Source organism: Mustela putorius, unplaced genomic scaffold (genome assembly GCF_011764305.1).
Source record: "Mustela putorius furo isolate JIRA1106 unplaced genomic scaffold, ASM1176430v1.1 tig00003869_pilon_pilon_pilon, whole genome shotgun sequence".
NCBI classification, from domain to species: Eukaryota; Metazoa; Chordata; class Mammalia; order Carnivora; family Mustelidae; genus Mustela; species Mustela putorius.
Genome location: NW_025422021.1, coordinates 36,625,232 through 36,652,526, shown reverse-complemented (window position 1 = coordinate 36,652,526; position 27,295 = coordinate 36,625,232). Strand labels below are relative to the sequence as shown.

Genomic DNA, 27,295 nt, shown 5'->3' with positions numbered 1-27,295 from the left:
GCTGCACCAGAGGGGACATGACATGGTAGTCCTAGCTTCCGAGGCTTCCGCACATTAAAGAAGGAGCGTTCTACACCTTGAAGAGGTACCCTGTGCCATTCAGAAGGGAGGACGTGGAAGAAGCTTTTATCAAACTCGGGCACGGTGTCTTTGAGAATGAGCCTTTGCTGCAGCGTGTGGTCAAAACGTACAAGAAAGTCAAGGAGGACTCTGCCCTGATTTTTTCTGCCTGCTCCCACTTATTGCACAACAAGGAACTTATGGCCTCCCTGGTGGAAAGCCGCTTCGATGCCGTGTTGGCAGACCCTTTCCTCCCTTGTGGCCCCATCGTGGCGCTGTACCTGGGTCTGCCTGCTGTGTTCTTCTTGAATGCGCTGCCGTGTGGCCTAGATTTTCAAGGTACTCAGTGCCCCAACCCACCATCTTATGTGCCCAGGGCTCTGTCCCTTAACTCAGATCACATGACCTTTTACCACGGGTGAAGAACATGCTCATTTTCTTGTCAGAGAGATTTATGTGCAAGTGGTTTTTTATTCCACCGTATGGAGCACTTGACTCAGAAGGTCCTTCAGAAAGATGTTGTACTGTCCAGGACCTGTGAGATCTTGCATCTGTCTGGATTATCAGAAGTGGACTTTGTCAAGGCTACTCCAGGACCATCATGCCCAACATGGTTTTTTTTGTTGGTGGGATCAAACTGTTTGCCGGCAAAAACCCCCCAACTGTCCGAGGTGTGTCGTGGTGATTTGAGGGGGGAACTTTAATAGCAAGTGCTTAGATCCGATGTGCAAGGGGACTTTGGACTAAGTGGATATGAAAACTTGCCCCCCTGGATATATGACCCATATGAGCATGCTGACACATAGGTCTCAAAAATGGCGACCCTGTCTGTTAGGTTTGCTTGCCGCCTTACAAAGAAATATCATCCCAGGTCTGGCTGGCTTGTGTTAAAATTTACACGTCAGGAAGTCTTAGGCGGGCATCCTCTTTCTGGGGGTTGGTTCTTTGTTATAGGACAAATTTAGGGTGAAGAGGAACTATACTGTTGGGCGTTTTTTTTCCTTTGTGCGGCTCCAACAAACAGTAATCAATTAGTGTATGTGGGACAAAGGTTTTAAATATCGATATAAAGCACAGAACAACGGGTGTTAGGGGAGGTTCGTTACAATTAGAAGCAATTACCAAAATCTGCAGTGGATGGCAAAACCTTGGTGGGCCATTGATTGGGTCAGGTTGCAGGAACCACAAGGGTTTTGAGAGACTGACTGAAATAATTCTTTGATTGGGTCTATAGGTGATCCTGATCAATGGATGGATAAAAGTTGCCTTTTGTGTGGGTTTCTTGGGTGGTAAAAAGATCCGCTAGTGGGGCTAGATATTCGTGATAGTAAAGCTGGGGCTTTCTGTGATTCCTTCCCTTCTCTCGTTCTAATGAGTTTTATAAAATTAAATCAGGGGGGGCAATCAAGATTCTGGGCCCGCTGGGGGAAAAGAAAGGTTGCCTGAGTTTCAGCAATTCTTGCAAATGACTTGCTGATGATGAATTTTTTTTCCCATTTGCAGCAGGGGAAATGAAGGTATGCAAAAAAAAAAAGTAGCATTTTACAATCCTACATTCCAATTCTCAGTGGAAGGTGGCACAGAATAAAGTAACAAGGAGAAAATCTTCGTGTCAGTACTGAGGGGAGTGGGGGAAAGAGGAGGTTCTTTCAAGGAGGAGGGTGGGATGAAAGCAAATTTCAGAAAGTGGGGGGCATTTTCAGTTTAGGTTTTGCAAAGTAATTAGGGTTGGGTTAGATTCACTGGGGTAGCCCGGGAGGTACGGGTGTGCAGGTGTTGCGTAGGAGGGGGCTAAAGTCTGGTTCAACAGAAAATGGGTCACGGGGACATATTCCAACCCACCAAATGGGAGAAGCACTGAATCTATTCCCAGGGGAGGACTCTGACGTGGTGGGACTCCACCTCTTTAAATTGAGGTCAGAAGTCCATTGTCACGGCAAGGAGAAACTTTAGATAGCAGAAGAGAAAAAAACACCACTTGAGATAATGAACATCCAGGAGCCTCCAGACCATTGCTAGGCATGACCAAAAAGATCCCCTCTGTGGGGCTCTTATTCCTCCCCCATAATGTGAAGAAGAGGATCTGGTGACCCCTTTCATAGTCTCCCAAGCAAGTAAGAGAATCTGACACCCCGAGGAAGGCCTGTTGGAGAATAAGTAAGTTTTTAGTGTTGATGGGGTGGGTCTGGTAAAGAAAAAAAAGGAGGGATGGTGTTGGGTTTTTTGGAAAGAAAAATGAGAATTACCTCATGTTATAAAAAATCAGTACCCTAATAATTCTCTTTATATATAGGGGAAAAGGTGAAATATTACCAAAACCAGTGGTCACATCATTAGATCAAAGAAGAGACCCTAGTCAAGCGATGGGGTCGAAGTTAGAGTGGAATAAAGAGGGAAAATTTTTTTGGTATCATTATAATAGGGATCCAAGTGTGAAAACAATTGTGTTTCACATTTACTTTGAAATGTTAAAACTTGTTGGGGAGATGTGCATTTTGGCATACAATAGAAATTCCCACTCCAAGAATGGAAAGGGACTTTCTTGTAAATCTGCATGGGTTTATCCCCTCGGTTAACACTGGCCTTCTCTTTCTATTTCTGGGACATTTCCAAAATCTTTCCCCAGTTCAGGAACCCTTGAGCATGATGTCCTGTCCTTCTGGGCTGCTTTCAGCTCAGCTGTAATGTCACTTCTTTCAGGGAGTGAAAGAAAAAAAAACCTGAAGAAGTCTTGAATAAGATAAGATTAAGGATCCTATGCTCTTTCCTTCATAGCACATCAAGTACCGTTGATCATCTCATTTTAAATATTTGTTTATTGACCGTCTCTTCAATATATGTGGGGACAGGGGGACCACTGCTGCCCATTTCTGTACCCCACCAAAACACACCTGGCAGTGGGTCTGCACACGATTGGTGTTGGGTAAATATCAGCATCTTGGGGCATATAATTAGCACTTGCCAAATGTTTGTTTAAAGGAATGAATGAAAAAAAAACCACAAAAGGGTTGTGTGAAAACTGAGGACTAGTTCAACCAGATAGGGCCCGTCGCAGTAACTTCCCCCCCAGTTCTTTATCCTCCTACAGTTACATACAAACATATGTATTTTTCCCCCTTTTTCTTGGGTGATTTTTTTTAAAATTGAATTTAATTATCCAGCGTATAGTACCCCTCATTACTTTTTGAGATAGTGTTCAGTGATTCCTGTATAACACCCAGTGCTCATCAGATCACGTGCCCTCCGTCATGCCCATAACACCCCTGTTACCCCCCACCACCCTCCCACCCTTCTCCCTTTCACAACCCTCAGTTTGCTTCCCGTAGTCCATAGTCTTTTTTTTTTTTTTTTAAGATTTTATTTATTTTACTTGACAGAGATCACAAGTAGGCAGAGAGGCAGGCACAGAGAGAGAGAGAGAGAGAATGAAGCAGGCTCCCTGCTGAGGACAGAGAGACCCCCGATGCGGGGCTCCATCCCAGGGACCCTGAGATCATGACCTGAGCCGAAGGCAGAGGCTTTAACCCACTGAGCCACCCAGGTGCCCCCACCATAGTCTTTGATGGTTTGTCTCCCCTCTATGGTTTCTTCCTATTCAGTTTTTCCTCCCCTTCCCCTATAATCCTGCAATATTTCTTATGTTCCACATATGAATGAAACCATATGACAATTGTCTTTCTCTGCCTGACTTATTTCACTCAACATAATCCCCTCCAGCTCCATCCATGTCTATGTAAATGGTGGGTGTTTCATCCTTTCTGATGGCTGAGTAATATTCCATTATATATATGGACCACATCTTTATCCATTCATCCGTTGAAAGATATCTCTGTTCCTTCCACAGATTAGCTATTGTGGACATTGCTGCTATGAACATTGGAGTGCAGGTGCCCCTTCTTTTTCACTACATCTGTATTTTGGGGGTAAATACCCTGTAGAGCCAATTGCTGGGTCATAAGTTAGTTCTGTTTTCAAACTTCTTGAGGAACCCTCCATACTGTTTTCCAGAGTGGCTGCACCAGCTTGCATTCCCACCAGTAGTGCAAAGAGGGTTCGCCTTTCTCCACAACCTCGCCAACATTTGTTGTTCCCTGTCTTGTTAATTTTAGCCATTCTAACTGTTGTGAAGTGGAGTCTCACTGTGGTTTTGATTTGTATTTCCCTAATGGCAAGTTGTCTGGAGCATTTTTTCATATGCCCTTTGGCCATATTACAAAGCTGTGATTACCAAGACAGCATGGTACTGGCACAAAAACAGATACAAAGATCTATGGAACAGAACAGAGAGCCCAGAAATGGACCTTCAACTCTATGGTCAAATAATCTTCAACAAAGCAGAAAAGAATATCCAATGGAAAAAGACAAACCCTTCAACAAATGGTGTTGGGAAAATTGGACAGCCACATGCAGAAGAATGAAACTGGACCATTCTCTTATAGCATACACAAAGAGAAACATGTATTTGTGTTGATTTTTTTTTGCTTGTTTTACGAAAAAAAGGGTAATAATATACCCCCATGGCTCCCTTATAAATATGTCATGGGTATCATTTTGGTTCTAAATATTCTATCTATTTTTTTGAACTGCACCCATGTTTCACGGTATTTACATGCCACAGGTTATTCTGTTAACCATGTAATCTTGTTTCCTAGGAAGAAAACTGAAGTTTATACTCCAGGGCCTTGCCCTTCTTATAGTTACTTCTAATGTTACCTTACCAAAGATCAAGGACACTTTGTAGTTTCCTTCATATTTTTCTATTCCTTTCTTGTTCAGCTTTTCTTAAGTATTTTTACACTTCTTTTTGATCACTCTTGTGAATATGATAGTTTTTCCCATTTCTGTTTGTACCTGGTTATCTACTCACTGATCAGGCCCAAATCAAAATTCAGCCTAATCAAGATATTGATTTCATAGTTTAAAAAAAAAACAGTATGCAGACTTTCATCAATCAAGAAAATATGGATCCTTCTGTTCTGAATTCTATGCCCGGCACTGATCTTACTGAATTCACTAGAATCCTTAAAAACAATTGAATAATTGTGACAATCGCAAGGATTCTTGTCTTGTTCCTGATTGTAATGAAGATTGATTTTCATTTCATCATTTTGTGTCATATTTGCCATTGTTTTTTGGCAAATAGTCTTTATTTATTTAAATGATTTCCTTCTTTACTTTAGGATGTATACTAAGAAGGGCTACAGAACTTTGTCTACCGTCTTTCTCAATATCACAGCTTTGGTATCATTTATCAATATATTTTCTTTGTCAGAAATTTGTCTAAGTGCTGAATTGTAATGACTATGTCTAGGTTGCTGCCTCATTTGGTGCAAGCAAGCCTTGTGTGAGAATGTCTTTGTAACCTGTACTGGACAGCAACACTCTCTGTCCTACTTAATATTTTTAATTTGAAATTCCACTTTTTTGATGTTAATATTACCGTTCCTTCACTATCTTGTTTACATTTCCTTAGTGCCTCTTTTGTACCCTTTGTCTTCAAGCTTTTTTTAATTCTTCTTCTTCTTTTTAAACACAGAGCTGATATTTGTAACCTGGTCAGGAGACTTTTGCCTGTTTGCACTTAATTTAACAATTGCTAGATTTGATTCTAATTATGCCAGTTTATTTTTATTTTACTTGGTCATTTTCCCTTTTCCTGATTTTTGGTGGTTTGACAAGTTGTTATTTATTTTCTTTTCTCCCCTTGGGTAATTAAAGAATGCTTTTCTATGCTTCCATTACTCGTGTGGAGATGGTCCCTGTCCCAGTGCTCTTGGTCAAAGTCCTGAACTTCAAGAATAGAGATACAATCTTTAGCTGATAAAGAGAGTCCAAATGGAAGGCACACCTGCTGTTGGGCATATCTGGGATACCTGGCAGATAAAAGATAGTAGGACAACACTGAGAGCAAAGCTCAAGGATTCCAAGATGTCTTTCCCTGCTCAGGGTGAGAGACCGTCTTTGTGAATGTGTGAGTATTCAGAGATGATATCCATCCAGATATTTTGAGTCTGAGGGAAACAGCCAAACAGAAGGTCAGTGGAAACAGAGACTTGATGATGGCGAGGAGAAGAAGGACTGGTGAGCCCCAGAAGCCAGCAGTCTTTGTCCATGGTTCTGAATGCATAGTGATAAAAGCAAGTTTTCCAACATGCTAAGTACTTACCAAGGATTTGGAGAAACAGATGACATATGGGAAGAGAAAATCTAATAAAAGCCTAGAACTCAAAATACTGAACTCTCAGCAAAAGTTAGAACCTGGGTTACAGCCTTCAACGGTAAGCAAGTGCTCTCACTTCAGAGGGGGCCTCGTCCTTTTTGGAAGGGATAACAGGTGTGGGAATTGAGGGTTATTTTCGTTAACCTGTCGCATCACTCTTTGGCCACTCTACAGTCTGTGAAGTCAGGGCCATGTTTGGGGAAGTTTTGCCAAGCAGGGTGTGGACCTCACCATGGCTGAATTCTGGAAGACCTGGCCCAGGCGAGGCTTTGGGTGTGACAATACAATCTCTGCAGTTTGCCCTTCTGTGATCTGTACATGAACTTCCGTGATATTTAAACTTTAGTCTTGCTGTGTACCTTTGGGTGTTTATGGACCTGTGGGTTCCATTTTATGATAATCACACCCCACTGGGTGCTGAGTGGGTGTGGGACAGTGTACAAGGAGGGGAAACCAGATGTGGACCTTTGTAGTTAGGCTTAAAGTAAGAATGGGTTTCACAGAAGAGGGAAGGTCCCAGCAAGTGAGGTGAGCTGCTTACTTTCACTCAAAAGGAAGAGTTCAAAAGGTACTTGGAGATGAGCTGTCTTTCTGAGGAAAGAAGGATGTGGTATAATCCTGGGGAGGAGGGACTTCAGGAAAACCATCTTTAGGATGTTTTGGTCATAGGCCAGAAATGTAGCATGTGGTGGAGGGGATGATGCTGGCCTCCTTGGCCTCTCAGATGAGCCCAGTGGAGAAGGCTAGGACACAGCCACTGGAGGCCGGAGGCCTTGGAGAGAGCTAGAGGGGGGGGGGACCAATCTGGGGCTCACATCTGAGGAGGGCTTTGGCAGTGTGTTTGGGCATTATTGGTCATGCTCTGAACCAAACCTGAAAGAAATCTCTTAAAATCATGTGTGGTGAGCCTTGTGGGATGTCCTCTCCATGTCACACCCAGAGTGCCCAGCATTCTGGCTTGAACGGGACTGAAAGTCCCATATCTGAGGAAACCCCTCAATTCTGAGCAAAACCCAGCACATCACACAGTCTCATTAATGTCCTTCGCATTCTTGGGAAACATATAAAACCATTTGGAAGACTCTAGGGGAGTTCATTAGATGATGAATAACCTACAGTTGGGGGGAAATTGACACACTCACACCTCCTCTGTTTCCTCTACGTGGAATTGCCCCTCCGTGTGTGTGTCCCCACACATGTGTGCATACAGGTGTTTGCCTGTGTGTATACCCGAGTATGTATGTATGTTTTCTGAAGACCACAGTACCCTGGAGTTGGCTTTGAAGGTTGGGGCCAGATCAGGCTGGGCTGAAATTATTGCTGAGGGTTGAGTCTGGGTACATCCTTCCTCTCTTCCTGGGGACACAGCCACCACTCTTGACTCCAGGTTCCCCCGGTTTCCACACTGAAGGTAATGCTGCTGTTCTGGTTGGATCATCTTTTTGTTGCTTCCTCTCAGAGCTTCTGTCTGACATCCATCTCTATGGCCTATTGACTTTAGGGGCAGAGGCTTGATAGGTTCTAATCTGTGAACTGTGCTTACTAGTGGGGTCCTAGCCATCACAGTCTCTCACCCTTATACATGCAGACATTTCCGAAGATCCTATCCCCCTGCTTCATCCAAAAGAACCATGGGTTGTCCACTTTCTAGTAGTTGTAAGGTTCATTATTGACTAGAAAACCACTCACAGTTCATTCCTTATTCCTTGAGTCATCTGACCCAGAAGTTTCTTCAGAAGCAAGACCCATTGCTTTGTCTTGAGTTTCATCCTTACATGGCCAAGACCGAAATGCACAATAGTGATCTTGTTTGGAGGCATCAGAACAGCCTTACTTGCAATCTTCCTTAAATGATGGGGATAGATATATTGCTAGAAGGGATCCGTTTCTGGAATGGGACAGGAACACTCTGTGGGGGTCACGTGCTGGGTGGGTTCTTGTTTATCCTTCCCACAGGTGATTTTGGTACTCAGGGTTTGCTCGCATTCCCGTGACCCCCTCTGAACTATGCAGAAGGGGCTCAGATCCTGGTGCAAGGTTTTCTGTCCTATTTTGTATCTCTCATACCTAGGGAGAAATATTTTGCTTTTTACTGTCCATTACGAAGCTGGCAAAGAAAGATTCAGGTAACCTTCTGTATGTTCTTGCTGAGGCAGGAAAGTTGACTAACACTCTTCAGAAAGCTCTTCTCCAGGAAAAGTGGGAAATTGCCAGGTTGATTGGTTAAGTTTCAGCCCTGAGATGACGTGAGTATAATCCCTAATCACCCCAGCGTATTGCCTGGCATGTGGAAGACTCTGCTGTGGGCTGTGGGGAAGCAAGTATTGTTACAGGCTGTCTTGGCTATTTGAGGTTTTTCTTAACCATGAGATCTTCATACACTTATTTGCCTTTATCTTCAACACTATTTGCTTTTCTCCTTGGGCTTCATTCATTCTTTCAACGTAAAAGGAATATTGTAGAAGCCTTGGAAAATAATACACATCTTTACCGTAGCTTTTCTTAAAGGGGTGGTACAGGACTTTTAGAGTCTGCAGAAAGCTTTCTGAAATCCTCCTTGGACAGCTTTCCTCCTGCCCAAGATCTCCCTTCACGGATCTGCTAAACCGTGCTCTCCCTTCTCTGTGATGCGTATTTACCGCTCTCCCTTCTCTGTGATGCGTATTTACCGTATTTACCGTTCCCTCCTTCCTATTGCCTTCTGCTCTTTCCTTTAGTCCCCTTCCTGAAAGCCTGCTTTCTTCCAAGACCCTCCCGGCTGCTTGAAGCCCCTGGGAAGTGGATCTGGTCTTATCTCTGGTTGCTTTTCCTTTGGAAAATTAGCATACTACCTGGATTCTGCAAATCAAAGAAGAAGAGGAGAACCCAGGAGACAACCGGATCTGCAAGGAGCCTTCCTCCTTTGGAAGGGAGTAGGTGGGGGAGGGAAGGCTGTAACATGCACTAATACTTTGTATCTCTAACACACACACACACACACACACACACACACACATTTAATCACATTCTTAAGATGAAGACATCTGATTCATAGGTGAATGTATGCAGTTCCCAAAGAAGGTGAGAAAAAAATTAATTGGAAATTTCTCTTATGGTTCTAGGAATTTGAAGCCTATGTTAATGCTTCTGGAGAACATGGAATTGTGGTTTTCTCTTTGGGCTCCATGGTCTCAGAGATTCCCGAGAAGAAAGCTATGGAAATTGCTGATGCCTTGGGCAAAATACCTCAGACAGTAAGAAGATTCCATACAATTCTATTTTCCCAAAAGTTGGAACCCCAGACTTCTAAGTATCGATGTTAATCCTATCAGTTGGACTTCTGGTTTGGGCTTCCCTGCTACTTCTCAATTATTAATCCCAAATTCTTTTTGCCATGTCACTCTCAACTATTCTTAAACCATGGTCTACTTCACTTGAAGGTCTCATTTTCTCTAAGAAACTCAAAAGTGTACTAAGGAGAATTTATTTTATTTTGTTAACTAATTATTTTGTAAATATTTTATTTTTTAAAGTAATCTCTATATCCAACCTGGGGATCAAACTCACAACCCCAAGATCAAGTGTCACATGCTTCAAGGAGAATTTATTTTAAAAATAAAGTCAACAGGATAATGTACGGGATAGTAGTGTTTCTTCATATTACGTCGGAGTATTTCCACAAAAAGCTGCTGGATTCATTTCTTATATTTTTGCTTCTCTAATTCTACATTCACTCACTTTGTTAAGTAAACTTCCCCTTGAAGTGCAGAAAAGTGCAAAAATCATAACTGTACAGCTTGATGAATTTGCATAAATACACAGAGTGTTACCAGTCCCCAAAGCCTTCCTAGTCACAATACCTCCCCAGCCTCGCGCCAAGGTTATGTTCATTCAGAGGATGCCGCCTTCCAGCTACTACACGGATGTTTCTGAATTGTTGTGTTCCTTAAACTCTGTTCTTGTTTCTGCAAGGTCCTGTGGCGGTATACTGGCACGCCACCACCAAATCTTGCGAAGAATACAATACTTGTCAAGTGGCTGCCCCAAAATGATCTGCTTGGTATGTGGGCAATGTAAGAGCCTATTGAGCCAGAGCGATTCCATCCATTAAACTATGACCTTGAGTGACTTTGTTGTTTATACAGTAAAACTTAAACTGTCCCTCTCCTCCTCTCCCCGAGGGGACTTACTTAAAAACAAGTCCCAGAAACTAGTCCCAGGTAACAAAGCCCAAATACAAGGGTGGGTCAGGCCAGGTGGAGGTATCCAATCAGTGGGGGTGCATATTGTCTCGCTAGCTACCAAGGAGAGTAGGCCCTGCCTTTTGGGCGTCAATTCTGACCAAGGTGATAGGCTAGTTCAAATATCTACTACAGGGTACATTGTAATTCAGTTGGTTCAGTTAGTCACTTTTGTGTGACCTAGCATGATTGTGCAGTGCAGCTTTCTCTGTGTGTTACAATCTCATTTGCCACCTGTGCGTGGCCAGGTCCAACCACATGGCCTTTGCCCTTAAAAGCTAGTCTGTAAGGCAGAGAGATGTCGCCTCTTTGCAAGAGATGGCCCTGGCCAGTCAGTTTGATTCTTGATGCTTGGTGCGAAATAAAGCTTTGCTTGACCTTCGCTTTGTATCAGTCTCACTCGTTTGACCATGGACCCAATAGGCAGCATGTGGTGTGTAGGTCAAACCCAAGTGAAATTAACAAAGTGGCTTGTGCAGGGCTGTTCTAAAGGATTATTTAGCTGGAAAATATTATGGCCAGAGTATTCCACATTGCCTTTTATCCAGTGGGGCATCTCAACCCACATTTTTCCTCAGCAGACTTCTGCTGAGGAGCCCCATGTGGATGGCACTGAGGCTTTCAGAACCTAGACAGTGTTAGACTGAGAAACTCGCTGACTCGACTCCTAACATCCCTCCCTGCTTTGCCTCTCAGGTCACCCCGAAGACTCGTGCTTTTATCACACATTCTGGCTCCCATGGCATATATGAGGGAATCTGCAACGGAGTTCCAATGGTGATGCTTCCCTTGTTTGGTGATCAAATGGACAATGCAAAGCGCATGGAGACCCGGGGGGCTGGAGTGACCTTGAACGTCCTGGAAATGACTTCCGAAGATTTAGCAAATGCCCTGAAAACTGTCATCAGTGACAAAAGGTAAGAGAAAAGGTACAGAGGGATACTACCTGTATTTTGGCCATCTCATTCACAGCAATATTCAAATGTGAAAATAAACACATAAAAACTCAATTTATAAGTAAGATGATTTGGGGATTATTATTATTCATTTTATAAAAGAATGCATTAATTCCTATTATTTAATTCCTATTATCTTTGAAATGATTTTAAATATTATTTCCCTCAGTAGGATTAAAACTTCAATTTATTAAAAAATACAGTCACCAAGTAGACATCTAATCTGTGAGTTCCTGCAGAGAGAAATATTCCATTATAAGAAGCATAGTGTCCATAAGATAAAAATAAACCAGGACAGCTGTCCTTAGAAGGACAGCTCTCTCTAGCACCAAAGCCCGGGAGGAGAAACTTTGTTTCAAAAGTTTATAAATCAAAGTATAAACTTTGATTTATAAATCATGGGGATTTATAAATGGGATGGGGTCATGTGATATCACAGACAAAGGCTTATAATAAAAGCAAAGATAAGTCTGTTTAAATGTGGCTCTGAAAACAATTCGAGAGGCAAAGCTATCAGATCAAATGATCTCTGCATGACATTTATTGTATTGCTGTCACATTCCTTAGTAACAAACAGGCTGGCCAAAACCTTATGGGAAGAAGTGACGGCCAGGGGTGGACTTGATCCAACAATTAACGTGTGCATGTGAGTGCCTGTACACGCGTGTGTGTGTCTGTGAGAATGTCAGGAGTCTTGACCCGTAGTTGCTTCATTTTGAAAGAGATGTCATTTCGAGGGTCAGATGTGAAAAGACTGGAATGTGTTCAGACGGGATGGGACACCGCGCGGGGTGACATGGTGAGCCTGGGCAAAGAAAAAGGGGAAAATGGGGCGCCAATGGATGAAAAAGAAAAGTCAACGAAACCCGCTCCCCCATGGGTAAATGCCCAGCATGCCCAGAGCAGCGGGTGGCATCCCTCCATTCTGATGGGCCTCTTCTGACAGCCCAGCAGCCGTACTACTGCCACGTTGAAGGCAGGGAAAACCTGACTTCTCTCCCCGTGTCGACAAAACTCGTTCTGGAGATATGCATTAGTAGTACAATTTTGATCTTCTGTTGGGTGGTACAGAAAACGACCTGGAGCCTACAAATGACTTGGTGGAACTTCTCTTATTTATTTTTAAATCCTTCATCAATAAGCTTGAGTTACCAGCGAACTTCATCTATTTGCTTGGGAGTCATCTCTGCCTAACTGTGAATCTCCATGTTCCCAGCATGCCAAGCTGGGACAGGAAATAAAGACAAATGGAAACCTTCTGAACACCAGATGATGCAACCAGGCCATAACCGGCACTCAGTAAATGGTGGATGAATGAAGGAAAGTTCTAGAAAATCTATCTTTTTAAGAAAAGATACACATAAAAGGAAGATGTTTAATAAGACTTATGGCCAAATATGATTACACAGTACAATAATGTGTCCAAATATAATGACAGGCCCGTTATCATAATCGCTCCTGAGGAAGAGTGTCTTACTCTGGTCTTTCTTCTCCTTTCCCTTTTGTCCCCCTCCTCCTCGGTCTCTTTCTTCTTCTAGAGCATCCACACTAAGGGTCGAAGCATTGAACCCAGTTTGGATTTAAATGTTCTGATTCAGCTAGCCACACTGCCCCAAATCAACAAAAATCTGTTTTGTTGAGCAGGCTGCATAGATGCAGCCTCGTGCTAACGCTAGACTTGGATGGTGTGGTTGTCACCAATGCGGAAGTAGGCCACCCCCTTGCAGAAGGCACTTCCAAACCGCTTCTGGTTTGACTAGATGGGATTGTTTAACTCTGTGAAAAGGAGAACCGCTCATAATTTCTGACACACCCTTTTATTTCTTTCTCTTATTGTAAAAAAGTATCTAATTTCCTACAGAAATATCAAGAAAAAGAAAAAAAGACAGGAGGAAGCAAGATTCAGATAATTTCGTATCATAATTTTGGCCTCCAGTTTTCTTTCTACATTTTTTTAAGTTTCAGAGATAAAGACCAGTGTGTGTGTGTGTGTGTGTGTGTGTGTGTGTGTGTGTTTTGCATTTTCTGTCTATAATGGAAACTCATTTCCTCTGCCAAGGTTAGCCTTCCCAAACATAGCGAGCCTAAAGGGAGGATGGTTCATTGAGACCAATGTTCCAGACACTCACATAACTGTCTCTATGTTTAGCTATAAGGAGAACATCATGCGTCTGTCCAGGCTGCACAAGGACCGCCCCATCGAGCCCCTGGACCTGGCTGTGTTCTGGGTGGAGTTCGTGATGAGGCACAAGGGGGCCCCACACCTGCGCCCAGCAGCCCATGATCTCACCTGGTACCAGTACCACTCATTGGACGTGATCGGCTTCCTCCTGGCCATTGTGCTGGGTGTTGTCTTCATTGCTTATAAATGTTGCGCCTGGGGCTGCCGGAAGTGCTTTGGAAAGAAAGGACGAGTTAAGAAATCTCATAAATCCAAGGCACACTGAGAAGGGGGGGTGGGGAGTGAGTTGACCCAAAGTTGCAACTAGACACAATGTTAAATTCATATTCTGCTTATTAAACTAATGCTTAGCCCGGAGTGAGATATCCCTGAGTGGTTTTTCAAAATAAAAACAATCTAATTGGTAGTCACACCTACAGGTAGAGATCTTGAAAGGTTTCTGCCCCCTTTAGTATTGTTAATCTGGACTACTCTTGTCCTCATTCAAATGACTTGCCAGAGGGTCAGACAGGTCCTTCCTGCACTTTGCATTAATTTTCTTACTTAGGAGTGAGGACTGTTTGGGGAGCACAGGTTTCAGAGGTTCCCACATCCCCAGCCTGCAACCCGGGAAGATGGTTCTAACATTATCGTCTGGCTTCTGGAAATTTTGTGAATGTTGCCATCCTAACTTAAGGTCCTAACTTAAGCTTGTGCTTCGCAGAAGGCACTTGTATTTAAAGAAGGATACATTTGTTTATTTCCAGGGCCATAGGGCCTTGCACTTGAAATAAATGAACCCTGTCTGATCTTTTCTGACTTTAGGGGAAAGAATGATGTGTGAAATTGATGAATGGTGTGTTCAAGAGGTTAATCAATGTTTGTGGCAAATGGATCTCATTTGAGAAAAACCCGAAGCAGAGTGTCTCACAAGTGTATTTTCTCTGATGTTTTGAACAATTGAAAATAGTAATAAATTCTCATAAATTATATCTCTTAGGTGTTCTTCTCTTCATTTTTGTTGCATTTCTCGGGGGGCTACATGTACTGATTGTAAAAATAAACCATGATTATGACAAATTAGAAAAACAGAGGTGCACGCATACACAAGAAAATGAAAATCTGGTAATCTTGTTCCCCAGCAATAACTTCAGTTGCTATTTTGGCAAATGTGTTTACTTACAAAATACTGCAGCTACACCAAGCATATCTAGCACTTTTCAACTCTCTTTCTCACTTCACTCTACTGGGAATGCCCTCCCCACACTTTTCTATAACATTTATTGCATTTTTCATGTCCAAGAAGTTAATCATTGCATGCATATGGCAGGACTTATTTAACCAAGACCTCTGGGTGGATTCATTTGTATTTTCTGCTATAAAAGAGCCCTCTTTGAACAGCCCAGTGGTTAGGTCTTTGTACATCTTCATGACTGTCTCCATCAAGTCGATGGTTATGGTATGCCTGGGTTCCCTTGAGGCAAGGATTCCAGGGAAAGTAGCTTATTTGGTAAGTGAAGGAAACCCTGATATGGGAGTGGGGAATGGGATTAGCAGTGAGGGACTCCAAGAAGCTGATCTGCTGTGGGTGGCTGGAGCCGAATCTCTCTTTCGATGCTGGGGGCCAATGTAAGACGTCAGACTTATCCCACCTTAGCAGGAAGCCAAGTCCTGGGCTCTCTGAGCATTTGTTGTGTCTGTGACCGGCTGCTCCCAGGTTGTGTTAATTTCCCTTCGCTTCCAGTCAGCCCCAAGTGTGGGCAAGGGGACCCTAAAAGCCAAAAAGAGCCCCCAGGAGGAGAGAAAGTGAGGTGTGGCATTGGAGGCAGCCCCTTGGGCCCTAAGGCAGAAGGACACAGGGATCTGGGTGGGGCACCGCAACCTTGCTGCCCTGAGCAGATAGATGGCTTGAGTTATTTGCAAACTGCACTCAGAGAGGGGCTATCCGTGTGTGGGAGAGCCAGTTTCCTGCACCCTTTTTTTGGTGTAAAGTAATATCTTGAAGGAAAGTATCAGTTGGGAGATGAGCCATGGGATCTGGTTTTAAATTTTTTTTTTTAAAAGATTTTATTTATTTATTTGACAGAGAGAGATCACAAGTAGGCAGAGAGGCAGGCAGAGAGAGAGAGAGAGAGGGAAGCAGGCTCCCTGCTGAGCAGAGAGCCCAATGCGGGACTCGATCCCAGGACCCTGAGCTCATGACCTGAGCCGAAGGCAGCAGCTTAACCCACTGAGCCACCCAGGCGCCCCCTGGTTTTAAATTTTTTTAAAAAAAGATTTATTTATTTTAGAGAGAGAGTGGGGAGGAAAGAGAGAGAAAGACGACCAGCTGAAGGAGGGGGCGAGGGGAGCGGGAGAGAGAATCTCTAATGGACTCCCCACTGAGCACAGAGCACAGAACACAGAGCACAGAGCACAGAGCCCAACAAGGGATTCAATCTCACAACCCTGAGATCATGACCTGAGCCGAAACCAAGAGCTGGACACTCAATTGACTGTGCCACCCAGGCACCCTGGGGTCTTGTTTTAAATGTGCTTTTATTACTATTGTTATGTCAAAGTTTTTTGTTTGTTTGTTTAAATTTTAGGAGTAATTTGTGTTTTTTTTTTTGGAGACTGTACTTGGCCTGTCTTCCTATGGGCTATATTACCCCGAGGGTTTGTTCAGAGAGTTTACTGCATTAATGAGAATATCGTTCTGACCTGTACCGTATTTTCTCCACTTGTTCTGTGCCTTTAATTTTGCTCACACTTCTGTGTGTTTGTTGCTTTGTGGTTTGTATCACACATAACAATTTAAATGTGCAGACTTCAAACTGGAGCTGTGGTCCCATGGATAGGTAGTTTCTCCTGAACCCAGCCCCATTTATTCCCTCCCTTGGCTGCTTTTGGGAAGCTGTTCTTGCCAGATCCCTCCCCACATCTTTGAGCCCTACCGGGACTCACAGACTACATCCACCGTCCCGCAAGGCCCTTCTTGGTCCACCCAGGGACCAGCTCCCAGGCTCCCTGCTGCCCCCACCTCTCTGGACCTGAGCTGCATGGGGCTCCACCAGCCTGTGCTTCTTCACACTTTGATTTCTCTGGTCCCTATGTCTTCTTTTTGGAATATCCTAAGCAAAAAGGGGGACTTTTTGTAAGGAGGCAGACTTCCTAAGGACGTGGGGCTCATGGCCAGGCCTCAATGGTGCCAAGAGCCTCTCTTGCCTGGCCCGGTCCCCATACACTCTGGGTGCCTGCCCTACTCTTCCTTCTCCTCTTGGTCTTGACTGTTCTTCAGTCCTCAAGATCGCACAGGACCATGGAAGACTGACCAGAGTCTCTGTTACCCAGAAGGGAAGAATCTGATTGGTCCAGATCAGGCGTCTACTCCCGGTCATCCAATCAGGAATGTTGAGGGAGGTATTACACAGGGAAAATATAGCCACAGGGAGCCCTAACTGACCCCAAGGGTCAGGGAAGAGGGAGCTTAGTGAGTTGGGGAGATGTTCCCAAGTGTGTCCACTATATACGTACGTTGCGTCCATTTTTTTTTTTTTTCACTTCCTGCCTTGGCACTTTCATGCATTTAAACCCACAGTTTTTTACAATTCAGTTTTTTCCAATTTTCAAAGTAGCTCCCATAGAAGGTGGGAAGCTCAGTTGAATGACAGCAGCTTCGAGTGACTGATTTCGTGGATGGATTATATGGGAGTCAAATATTACTGTCCTAATCTGAAGGAAACAAACAAACAAACAAACCCTGAAAAGTGTTTTTATGTCCAAAAACCAAGCAGAACCCACTTCTTTCTACTCGATCTTGTGGTCTCAGTGTCTTCTCTAGATACTGTGTTAGGGGGGCTTCTCACTTTTTGCCATGGCTTACACACTCCTTAGGTATGCAACCAAAAATGGCTCCTTTCTCCTCCCTTCCTGATGGCTACCCTTCCCTATGCGACTGGGCATGGGAGGGATCCATTTCCCCACTCCCTCGGGACCTAGCTGGCCTGTGACCTGCATTTGGCTAGCAGCATGTGGTAGAGGGGGCAGGGGCCAGTCCCAAGTGGAGGCCCCAGGAGGCCTTCCTGTTCCTGCTCACTCTTTTAGAAGCCCATCTCCTTGCTGTGAGAACAGCCTGGGCTAGCCCTGCTGTGGGATAGACATGGGACCCAATCACCCTAGCCACTCAGCCAACAGCTAGCCAATTGCTGGCCTGCCAATCTTGGGGGACCATCCATCACCAGCCAGCCCTCACCGAGCCCACCAGCTAACTGCAGGTGCATGAGTGAATCCATGGATGGATATGCCCCAGATCAACAGAACTGGCTGGTAGATTTATGAACAATAATTAAGAGTTGTTTTTAGTCATTAAGCTCTGAGGTGGTTTTTTACACAACAATAGCTAACTGATACATTTCGTCCTATCTCTTAATCCACAGTCTTTCATGTGTTTGGTCTTTAGCCTGTCAGAGGACACAGGTGTCCTACCCACCTCCATATTCATCACTACATGGAGAGCCATGTCAGCTGTACACAACAGGTAGGCAGGTAGGGTCTGTGGAATAGAATGGCAACCATACCATTTAAGTGATCTTGGAGGAGAATTGCTGGCTGGTGGGAGGAGGTAGGGCCCTACGAAAGAGGGTGGGGGGGAGGGGTGGCTCAGGGCAGAGGCCTTCGGCTTCAGGTCATGATCCCAGCGTCCTGGGATCGAGTCCCACATCGGGTTCCTTGCTCTGCAGGGAGCCTGCTTCTCCCTCTGACTCTGCCTTCCACTCTGTCTGCCTGTGCTTGCTCTCCCTCTCTCTCTCTTACAAATAAATAAATAAAAAAATCTTTAAAAAAAAAAAAAAAAAAAAAAGAAAGAGGGTTGGGTGATAACTGTCTTCTTGCGCCTGTTCCATGCTGGTCGTTTTGTCACCAAAGGGCAGAGGGAGGAACCACACAGGGATTTTATGGGGAAGAAGAGGTTGGCATTATGCCGGGGAAGCTCATCTTCTAAACATCCAGTTTCAGTGAAGTAGAAATGGGCTAGGAAGGGTAATGAGGACCCTGGTATCAGAGGTGTCCAAGCAGAGGCGGAGGAACTTCCTCTCAGGAGGGTGGACAGACTTTGAGTGGGAATTTTAACTAAGCAGTCTTGGACCTAGGTGGCTCTGAGTCTTGTTCTGCTGCCCTGTAATGCGTAGAAAGGTTTCCAAAGGCCAATATTTCATTGCTCAGACTCTCGATCTGACCTGACTCACAGCTACAACTGACAGGGGAATCCTTGGGCCCTACTTTTGGTTCAGGGAAATAGGGTTTTTGCCCTCTCACCTGTCCTAGAGGTGCTTCATCTAAGTATTCTGTCAATGGGAACCCCATTCCCCATCTGGTAATCTGTCCAGTCCCTGGGGAGGAAGAGTCCTTTTCCCAGGACTCCTCTGTGACCCACCCCACCCCAACTGCCCTGACCACATCTTCCCACCCCGAAGTCCTATGACCACATGTTGGAAGAAGTCACCTAGAAGATGTGACTGCCGGTTGACCCATGAGCTGGGCCTGGGAAATTGAAGGCTCCCCATCCCCTCTCCTGTCCTTGGAATGAGGGTTCTGCTTGCCTTTCCCACTCCCAGAGCCTGTTCCAAGGACACAGCCCTGAGGTGCTGATATGGTGTTGAGGCCACCTTGATGGTATATGTGACTGAACCTACTAAGGCCTCGGAATAAACTCTTCAGATGCAGTTGGCAGGTGCAAGGATCCACAGTCTTGATGCTTCCCAAGAGAATCACTGCATGTGAGTTTCTTGCTTATTAAAACTGCCATCTACCAACCCTGGAGTGACCTTTCTTGGGCCTCCCCCTGCCTTCTGAGTGCAGGGGCCAGGAAGCTCCCATGGAGCTTGCAAACCATCAGTGCATCCCCAGGAGACATGGTGGCGAATCACCCCCACTATCACCGTGCCCCTTTCCCAAAGAGGCCACCATACTTTACCACACACATGAGTAAGAAAATCATTTAATGACAACATAATGTGGCACTTTAATCACAGGGCCCTGTGCACTCCTCAAAGCCCTCACTTGAGAAAGACTCAGGAAGGCAGTTAGATCTCAAAGTTCCAAAGGTCTGCTACCTAACGGTGATGATTCTAATGAAACCCTCCCACCCTGCCAGGGGACCCATTCCTTATCCACAGCACGGCGGAGAAGCCAACTACCCCCACTTCTTCGGCAACCCCTCCTGCTATTATTCCCATTACCATTGATGTGTATTAGGCAAAGAACAGGGGTTTTTCTTGTGGTATATTTTTGTTCCATCCAGGAGAGGTCTCTGAGGAAAGGTCAGTATTTGGGTCCATGTGTAGCTCTTAAAAGGATTCCCAGGAGGGAAAGAGCACAGGACTGATCTGGGAGTGTTCAGCTCTCCATTTGGACATCTGTGTTGTTTGCCAACCCTTAAGAAGCTGCTGATGTTGCAAGAGCCCCTTGAAAGGAGCAATGGGGGCAGCTGAGGTGGATTTCTCATTAATCATTAGTTTAAGTTCAAGAGAAGAGAGAGGAAGGGTCCTTCTTAACAAGTGTATTTGTTAGCTACTGCAGTGTAACAAATGACACTGATTTAGTGGCTTAAAACAACACCCATCTATTACCACACAGTTTCTGTGGGTCAGGATTCAGGGTGGAGACAGTCTCACAGGCTGCATTCAAGGTGTGGACAGGACCACATCCTTTCAGTTCTCTTCCAAGTTTTTGTGGTTGTTGCAGAATCCAGTTCCTTGTGGTTGTAGGACTGAGTCCCTCACTTTCTTGCCACATGGCTCCTTCCTTTGGCAATTTGTCACACTGTTTCCATTTCGAGGCTAGCGTGAGAATCCTCTCCAGGCTTGTATAAGATCATGTGATCATGGGAGTGGTTTCCTGTTGCCTATGCCACTGTCCACCGCTTAGAACGTGGGTCTAACCAAGTCATGGTTCTGCCCACACTCAAGGGGAGAGTCTTATACAGGGCGTGACTCACTGGGGGTCATCTCAGGGTGTGTTGATACACAGACTATTTTACAAATTTGGTCTTAGAGGAGCTTGAGGAAGAGATGACAGAAGCAGCCATAGACTCAACTGAGGACCCATCAGAGGAAACAGAAGACCTGGAACCTCTGGAACCAGATGACAGAGGCAAGAAAATTGGCCCCACCCCTGCATTCCTGCCTCTTCCCCATGCCCACCGCTCAGTCCTGGCCACCAACTCTCTGTGAGCGGGTCCTAGCCTCAGTCTCAGTTTCTCCTTCTGCACAGTGGACAGGGAGGGCCCGGCTCCATTGCGGGGGGCAGCTGGAGCTGCAGCAGGGCAGTGTTGGGAAGGCCTGGGCATGGAGCCCTCCTGGGATGGCCCTCTCAGCACCCCAGCTGTGCCACCTTGTCTCAGGGACTTTCCAGCAAGTCATGAACCTCCTCAACATCATGGACAGTGGGTCAGCAAAGACGGACACCGCCGGGACAGGTCCTGACATGCGGAAGATGCTGGCTTCAGTGATCATCACAGACAAGGCCACCACAGAGCCATCCGTAGTGATGAATGCTCTCATCCGCTGCCTGCAGGTGCCAGAGGTAAGGCCTGCCTGCCCCCCGACACCTGCCCCCCGGAGCCCTGCCCTACTTGTGGCTGCCTGCACAGCCAGCCACCGCTCAGCACACCTTACTGACCACGGCGGGCGTGGGGCCAGGTGCTGAGGCTCAGAGGTGGGAGATACTATGAGGTTCTCACTTGGAGGACCAGCAGGGGCTGTCATAATGTTTAAAAGCTTTTTGCCTTATTCTTTTTTTTTAAATCATTATTATATTAGTTACCATGCAGTGTGTCATTAGTTTTTTTTTTTTTTTTAAAGATTTTATTTACTTATTTTTTTTTTAAAGATTTTATTTATTTATTTGACAGAAATCACAAGTAGATGGAGAGGCAGGCAGAGAGAGAGAGAGAGAGGGAAGCAGGCTCCCTGCCAAGCAGAAAGCCTGATGCGGGACTCTATCTCAGGACCTGAGCCGAAGGCAGTGGCTTAACCCACTGAGCCACCCAGGCGCCCTTTATTTACTTATTTGACAGAGAGAAATCACAAGTAGTCGGAGAGGCAGGCAGAGAGAGAGAGAGGGAAGCAGGCTCCCTGCTGAGCAGAGAGCCCGATGCGGGACTCGATCCCAGGACCCTGAGACCATGACCTGAGCCGAAGGCAGCGGCCCAACCCACTGAGCCACCCAGGCGCCCCGTGTCATTAGTTTTTGATGTTGTGTTCCAAGATTCATCATTTACATATAACACCCAGTGCTCCATGCAATCTGTGTCCTCCTTAATACCCATCATAGGCTCACCTATCCCCCACCCCCACCCCTCTGCAACCCTCAGTTTGTTTCTCCAAGTCTATTCTGACACAGCGGGTTTGGGTTTGGAAGCCATGGTCCACAGGCAAAGGTTTGCAGTAGAAAAGCAGGCTCCTGGGCTGAGTTCTTTGCTCTCTGTAGTAATTGGCTCAACCTGGGAAGGGCTGTCTCTCCAGGACCTGCAAGGCCCCAAGATGTCAGGAGATATAAAAAAGTGTAAGTACAGGATTAATACCCAGGCTGTCATCGGTGATAAGTGGCAATAAATAGCCAATAAACAGGTGTGCATGTTTTAAAAAAATGAACACGTTTCAAAGATTTGTTATTCATTAACTAGTGAAGGCACCAGCAAAATGTTAAAATCTGGTAAGAAGAATGTTTTACTCACAGAGATTTATATTCTTTGCCAGACAAAACTCATTTATGTTGCAATGAACAGGAATAATTTTTGTTGTTATGGAGGAAACATTTGCATCGTTATCAGTTTCCTGTGACTGAGCTTCTAGCCCCATGGAGCCCTAACCTAACCTAGAGGATCATGGGAGATCAAGGACACGCTCTCCTTGAGGCACTATAACCCAGACCTCCTCGGGGGCCTGTTTGACACTAGCTTCTAAGTCTTGGACAATTTTTGTCTTGTTGACCATAAATGTTCTCCAGAGAGTCCTCTTGATCACAGATAAGGCTGGTCTTGTAACTGATCTGGCTGTTTATGTAGGGGCTGCAGGAGTATTAATTAAGAACTCAGGCCTCAGTGGGTTAAGCCTCTGCCTTCAGCTCAGGTCATGATCCCAGGGTCCTGGGATGGATGCCCGCATTGGGCTTTCTGTTCAGCAGGGAGCCTGCTTCCTCTCCACCCCACTCTCTTTCTGTCTCTCTGTCTACCTTTGATCTCTCTGTCAAATAAATAAATAAAAATCTTTTTTTTTTTTTTTAGACTTTATTTATTTATTCGACAGACAAAGATCACAAGTAGGCAGAGAGGCAGGCAGAGAGAGGAGGAAGCAGACTCCCTGCAGAGCAGAGAGCCTGACGTGGGGCTCGATCCCAGGACACTGGGATCATGACCTGAGCTGAAGGCAGAGGCTTTAACCCACTGAGCCACCCAGGTGCCCCAATAAAAAAAAAAATCTTAAAAAAAAAAGAAAAAGAAAGAAAGAAAGAAAGAAAGAAAGAAAGAAAGAAAGAAAGAACTCAGGCCTCCCTGAGTTCTCTTTGAAAACCTAGAGCACATGTTCTCAACGGGGATGATACTGTCCTGAAGTAGATAAAATGGGTTCTGGGTGGGAGGAGGCATGAAGAAAACCTTACCTTCTTATGTATAAAGCATGGACATGTATATGGCTCGTAAACAGACACGTAATATATTGGTGGTATTAAGGTTTCATGGTGGGGGAGGGGAAAATTAGAAAAATAGGTCTAAGAAGGATCTTTAGGGAGCAGTTAAAAAAAAGAAGATTGCAGGACACCCATCCAGGGCCAGGCGGTACTGGACAGGCAAGGCCTTACAACTTTCTCCCTTTTAGTGGTTTTTGTGAGGAATCTCTGATCGGGCTGTAGGATTGTTGGTTATTTGCTATGCTAAGACCAGGCAAACAAGGCCAAACTCTCTGGAGCAGATTTCACTAGGACAACATATCCATTTGGGTGAATTCCTTTCTTCTTGAGGTGCCCACATTTTCCAAGGCCTCTGGGCTGTTGGGAAGTGGCCGCCCTACCACCCAAGAGCGGGGGCCATCCTCCAAGGGCTTTGCAGGCCGTGGCCCACATTCATCCTTTAAGTGCGGCTCATCACACTTGATTAAGTACGAGTTATTCTCCAAGGCAGATCTGCAGGTGTGGCCTGGGTTGTACTAAGCCAGGTGGTTTAACATGGTGATAAGGCTATCTAGGAATCAAAGTAGAGTAAGAGGCACACTTCCTGGCCTCAGGTGTTCCCTCACGAGGGCAAAGGGTAGGGCAGATGCTTTCTTTGACTTTTGGGGACCCCTCCTGGTATCTCCATGTGTTCTGAGCCCCATCCTACAGAGGCCTCATTACAGAGGCACGTGGATCAGAACATGGCCTGTGGTTTGGCCTCAAATTCCAGCCCCTCTTCCAGTCCTCTCAACAAAGGCTAGATCTCTTGGGAGCCAGCCCCCACCCTTAGAGGCTTCCCCAGTCACCTCATTAGCATAACAAAGGACACTTTAAAAACTCTCAACTCTGAAAATGCTAAGAGTTTTAGGAGGTCTGTGCTAGAAATGGACAAAGATCAAATATACGTATCTTATAAATCATGGGTACATGGGAGGAGGGCCGTTGGAGGGAGCCGATGGAGGACTGTGCTGGGTCTGTCCCAGCACCGTCTTGGGCTCCGTGGCCCAAGTCTGGCATCTTGCCACTTGCCATACTTGCTTCTCAGATTTCTACTCAGCGCAAAGTCAACATTTACAACATCCTCCAGGAGATCATTCAGCAGGAGGGGGAGCTGGAGGAACAGGGAGTCCAGAGGCTGGTCACCATCGCCTCCAAGGAAATGAGAGAGACCCTGGAGGTAGGAGAGCCCGCTCACAATGCCCCCCCACCTCCCCCATCCCCAACCCACCCAGGGGCTGGGCCCTGGTACGTAGGGCCTGGGACACGCAAGGCCCTTGTCCAGGGACCTCAGGGGTCAAGAGGAGGCTGAACCCGAGGAGCGCACGGGGCTGGAGCAGTTGTGGAGCGGGAGGGTTTTTGTGGAGCCCCACGTCCCTCTCTCGTCCCTGGCAGGAGGATGGTGATGTGAAGGCAGAGGTGGCCAGTGACACGCTGGTGGCTCTGTCCCGAAACCACTTCAGCATGGTCATGTACGAGCTGCAGCACCACCTGAAGCCCCTCAACCTCACGGATGAGTTTGTCATCATCACCTTGGCCAAGCTGGCCAATGGCAACGGTAGGCCCCGTGGTGGCCCGGCGCCCCCTGCTGGTCTCCGCCTCTCTGTTCTCGGACAAACCCCTTCCTCTCTTTTCTACTTTCTAAATTTCTCTTTGTAATTCTGGTTAGTTAACACCCAGCGTTATACTAGTTTCAGGTGTACAAGAGAGCGGTTTAGCAATTGCACGCATCTCGTGGTGCTTGTCCCGACGGGAGCACTCCTTACTCCCCGTCGTCACCAATTCCACAGCCCCTCCCTCTTTTCTTATCTTGCTCCTGCATTCCTTTTTTCCCTTTCCCTGTGTCTCCCGCTGCTGTGAAGATTCTCTGTGTCCCTGCCTCTTGTTTCTGTCTCTTTATTCCCCTGTCATTCTTTCTTCAAAGCTTTCTCCTCTTGGGCTCCCCCTTCATTCCACAAGCAGGTGCCGAGCTCCTGCTCCAGGCAGGGCTGTGGCCAGTGCTGGATGAGGGGCCGTGTCCCGCCCTATAAAGGTCTGTAAACAAGTCAACAAGAAAATCGATGATTATCATATGAGGTGAGGGATGGGAAGAGAACAGTCTGGTGGGTCTCTGAGATCAGGAGGAGGGAAGGGACCTCACCTCTGGGGGGGTCTCCCTGAGGTAGCAACATTTCAGCTGTGACCTGAAGGGATGAGAGGATGGTAACTGTGTGGAGAACCAGATATGCCTCATGTGCAAAGGCCCTGAGGCAGGAAAAGGCTTGGTTTCTCTGCAGAACTCAGGGAAACTGTGGTTATAGTTAGGGTGAGGGGGAGATGGGGTAAAGAGGGGTTGGAGAGGCTGTAGGGCCTGGTGTAAGTCTGGACTTCATTCGAGGGCCCTGGAAAGCTGTTGAGGGTGTCAAAGCGGCAATTGCCTTGTGGAACAAAGGTTCTGGGAAGACCTTTCTTGCTGTTGTGTGGACAGAGAAGGGAGAAGAGGTGTGTATCTGAGAGGCATTGGTGGCTCAGGCTGGGGCAAATTTGGGGAGTAGTGGATAGAGGGGAGACATAAACAAGACTCCAATCGATGGGATGATGAGATGTGTGCCCAAGGTGAAGGAATAAGTGGGAGGAGCCGCGGATGTCTCCCGGGCCTCAGGTTTGAGCAGCTGCCTCTACAGTGGGTGCATGGAGCTCACATGCACAGGGGACCTCCAAAGAATGAGGACAGCGTCCAGTTGGTGTGTGGATGCAGAGCTAGAGGGGAGGTAGAGGGATCTTCTTTGCAGGGTCCTTAGCGTGCAGGTAGTGCCCAAGCCACCCATGCCCGCGGAGCGGACGCAGAGAGAGGAGAGGAGAGGCCAGCACCTGGCCCAGGGAAGCCCAGCCCAGGGAGAGAGCTGGCAGGGGCTTGGGGACAGTGTGGGTCATGGAGACTGTGAGGACAGTGACTCAGGAAGGGGCCAGGGGCCAGCATGTCCCATTTCGCACTGGCTCTGGTCACATGGGGCCGGACAGATGGAGAGAGATGGCGGAGAGGCAGTGGGGCTGGGTGGACTTGCCACTCCGAGGGGGCAGCCGGATGGGCTAGGCCTGGGGGGAAGTGGGGAAGGGTGGTTCTGTCCCTCCATAATCCCTCCTCTCTCCCAGTCCAATTCTTGGTTTCCTTCCTCTCTCTCTTCTTCTGGTCCCTCTTTCTCACTGGCTGTTTCCTGGTTTCTTCCTTCATCCAAGGACATTTGTGGGACACCTAAAGAGCCAGGCATCTACCAGCAGAGCCCCACTAAGTCTCCCCTCCCCACCTTCCTGATCTGCCCACTCTTCCCTGCAGCCCCGTCTGGGTTTCTTCTGACTCCTTGTCCCCGGCTCCTTCCCCCTACACCTGTTGCTAGCGTCCTCTTTTCCTGTAGCACCGACTTGTGCTGTTTCCTGCGGCCCTGGTGGCATGCTCTGCCCCCGTGGGGACTGGAGGCGGCAGACCATGGGCTCATCCTCTCTGCCTTGCCCATGCTGACCTGGCCCTGCTCCCTGTCTTCTCTCGCGCCCTACACAGTGTTTGAGTTTATGCCATACATGGGCATCACCCTGGCCACTATATTCACGATGCTGAGACTTGCCAACGAAGCCAAAATGCGGCAGGTGATCTGCGGTGGTAGGTGTCTGCTTGGTCTGCCTCTCTGGCCCCGGTCAGGGTGCCCGAAGTGGGACTGGGACAAACTGGTGGGTGGTCTGTTGAACAGAAGATGTTTCTTCCCAAACGGTGACCCAATCTCCTGCGTCGTGTGGCCTCTGATTCACTCTTGGGGGTGGGGGGGGTGGTACGTGCTTTCAGGAGAAGATGGCTTAGCGGGAGGAGGTCAACATTGGGACTCAGCTCAGCAGGCTCTGTTCCAAGCATTTCAGGAGGAGGCCCGGAAAGGACAATGGGAGTCCTGGAACAGAGACCAGGGAAAATGGCCCTACAGTGGGCCTGCTCAAGTCAGGCCAAAGACCGGGTTTTCCTGGATGGCTG

General features: G+C 46.5%; 1 protein-coding gene and 1 pseudogene across 1 annotated transcript in view; both read left to right on the top strand.

Moving 5' to 3' along the window:
• The first annotated feature begins 4 nt into the window (after positions 1–4).
• On the top strand, positions 5–13,995 carry LOC123388005 (annotated as a pseudogene).
• Positions 13,996–19,740: 5,745 nt separating this feature from the next.
• The window catches only part of LOC106003317 (maestro heat-like repeat-containing protein family member 2A), a 43,366-nt gene continuing 35,811 nt past the window's right edge, over positions 19,741–27,295 (top strand). Inside the window, 6 exon segments of the mRNA XM_045066802.1 lie at positions 19,741–19,916; positions 20,650–20,748; positions 20,999–21,180; positions 24,350–24,481; positions 24,697–24,859; positions 26,837–26,935. Coding sequence (XP_044922737.1) covers positions 19,841–19,916; positions 20,650–20,748; positions 20,999–21,180; positions 24,350–24,481; positions 24,697–24,859; positions 26,837–26,935 — 751 coding nt within the window. The 5' untranslated portion in view covers positions 19,741–19,840.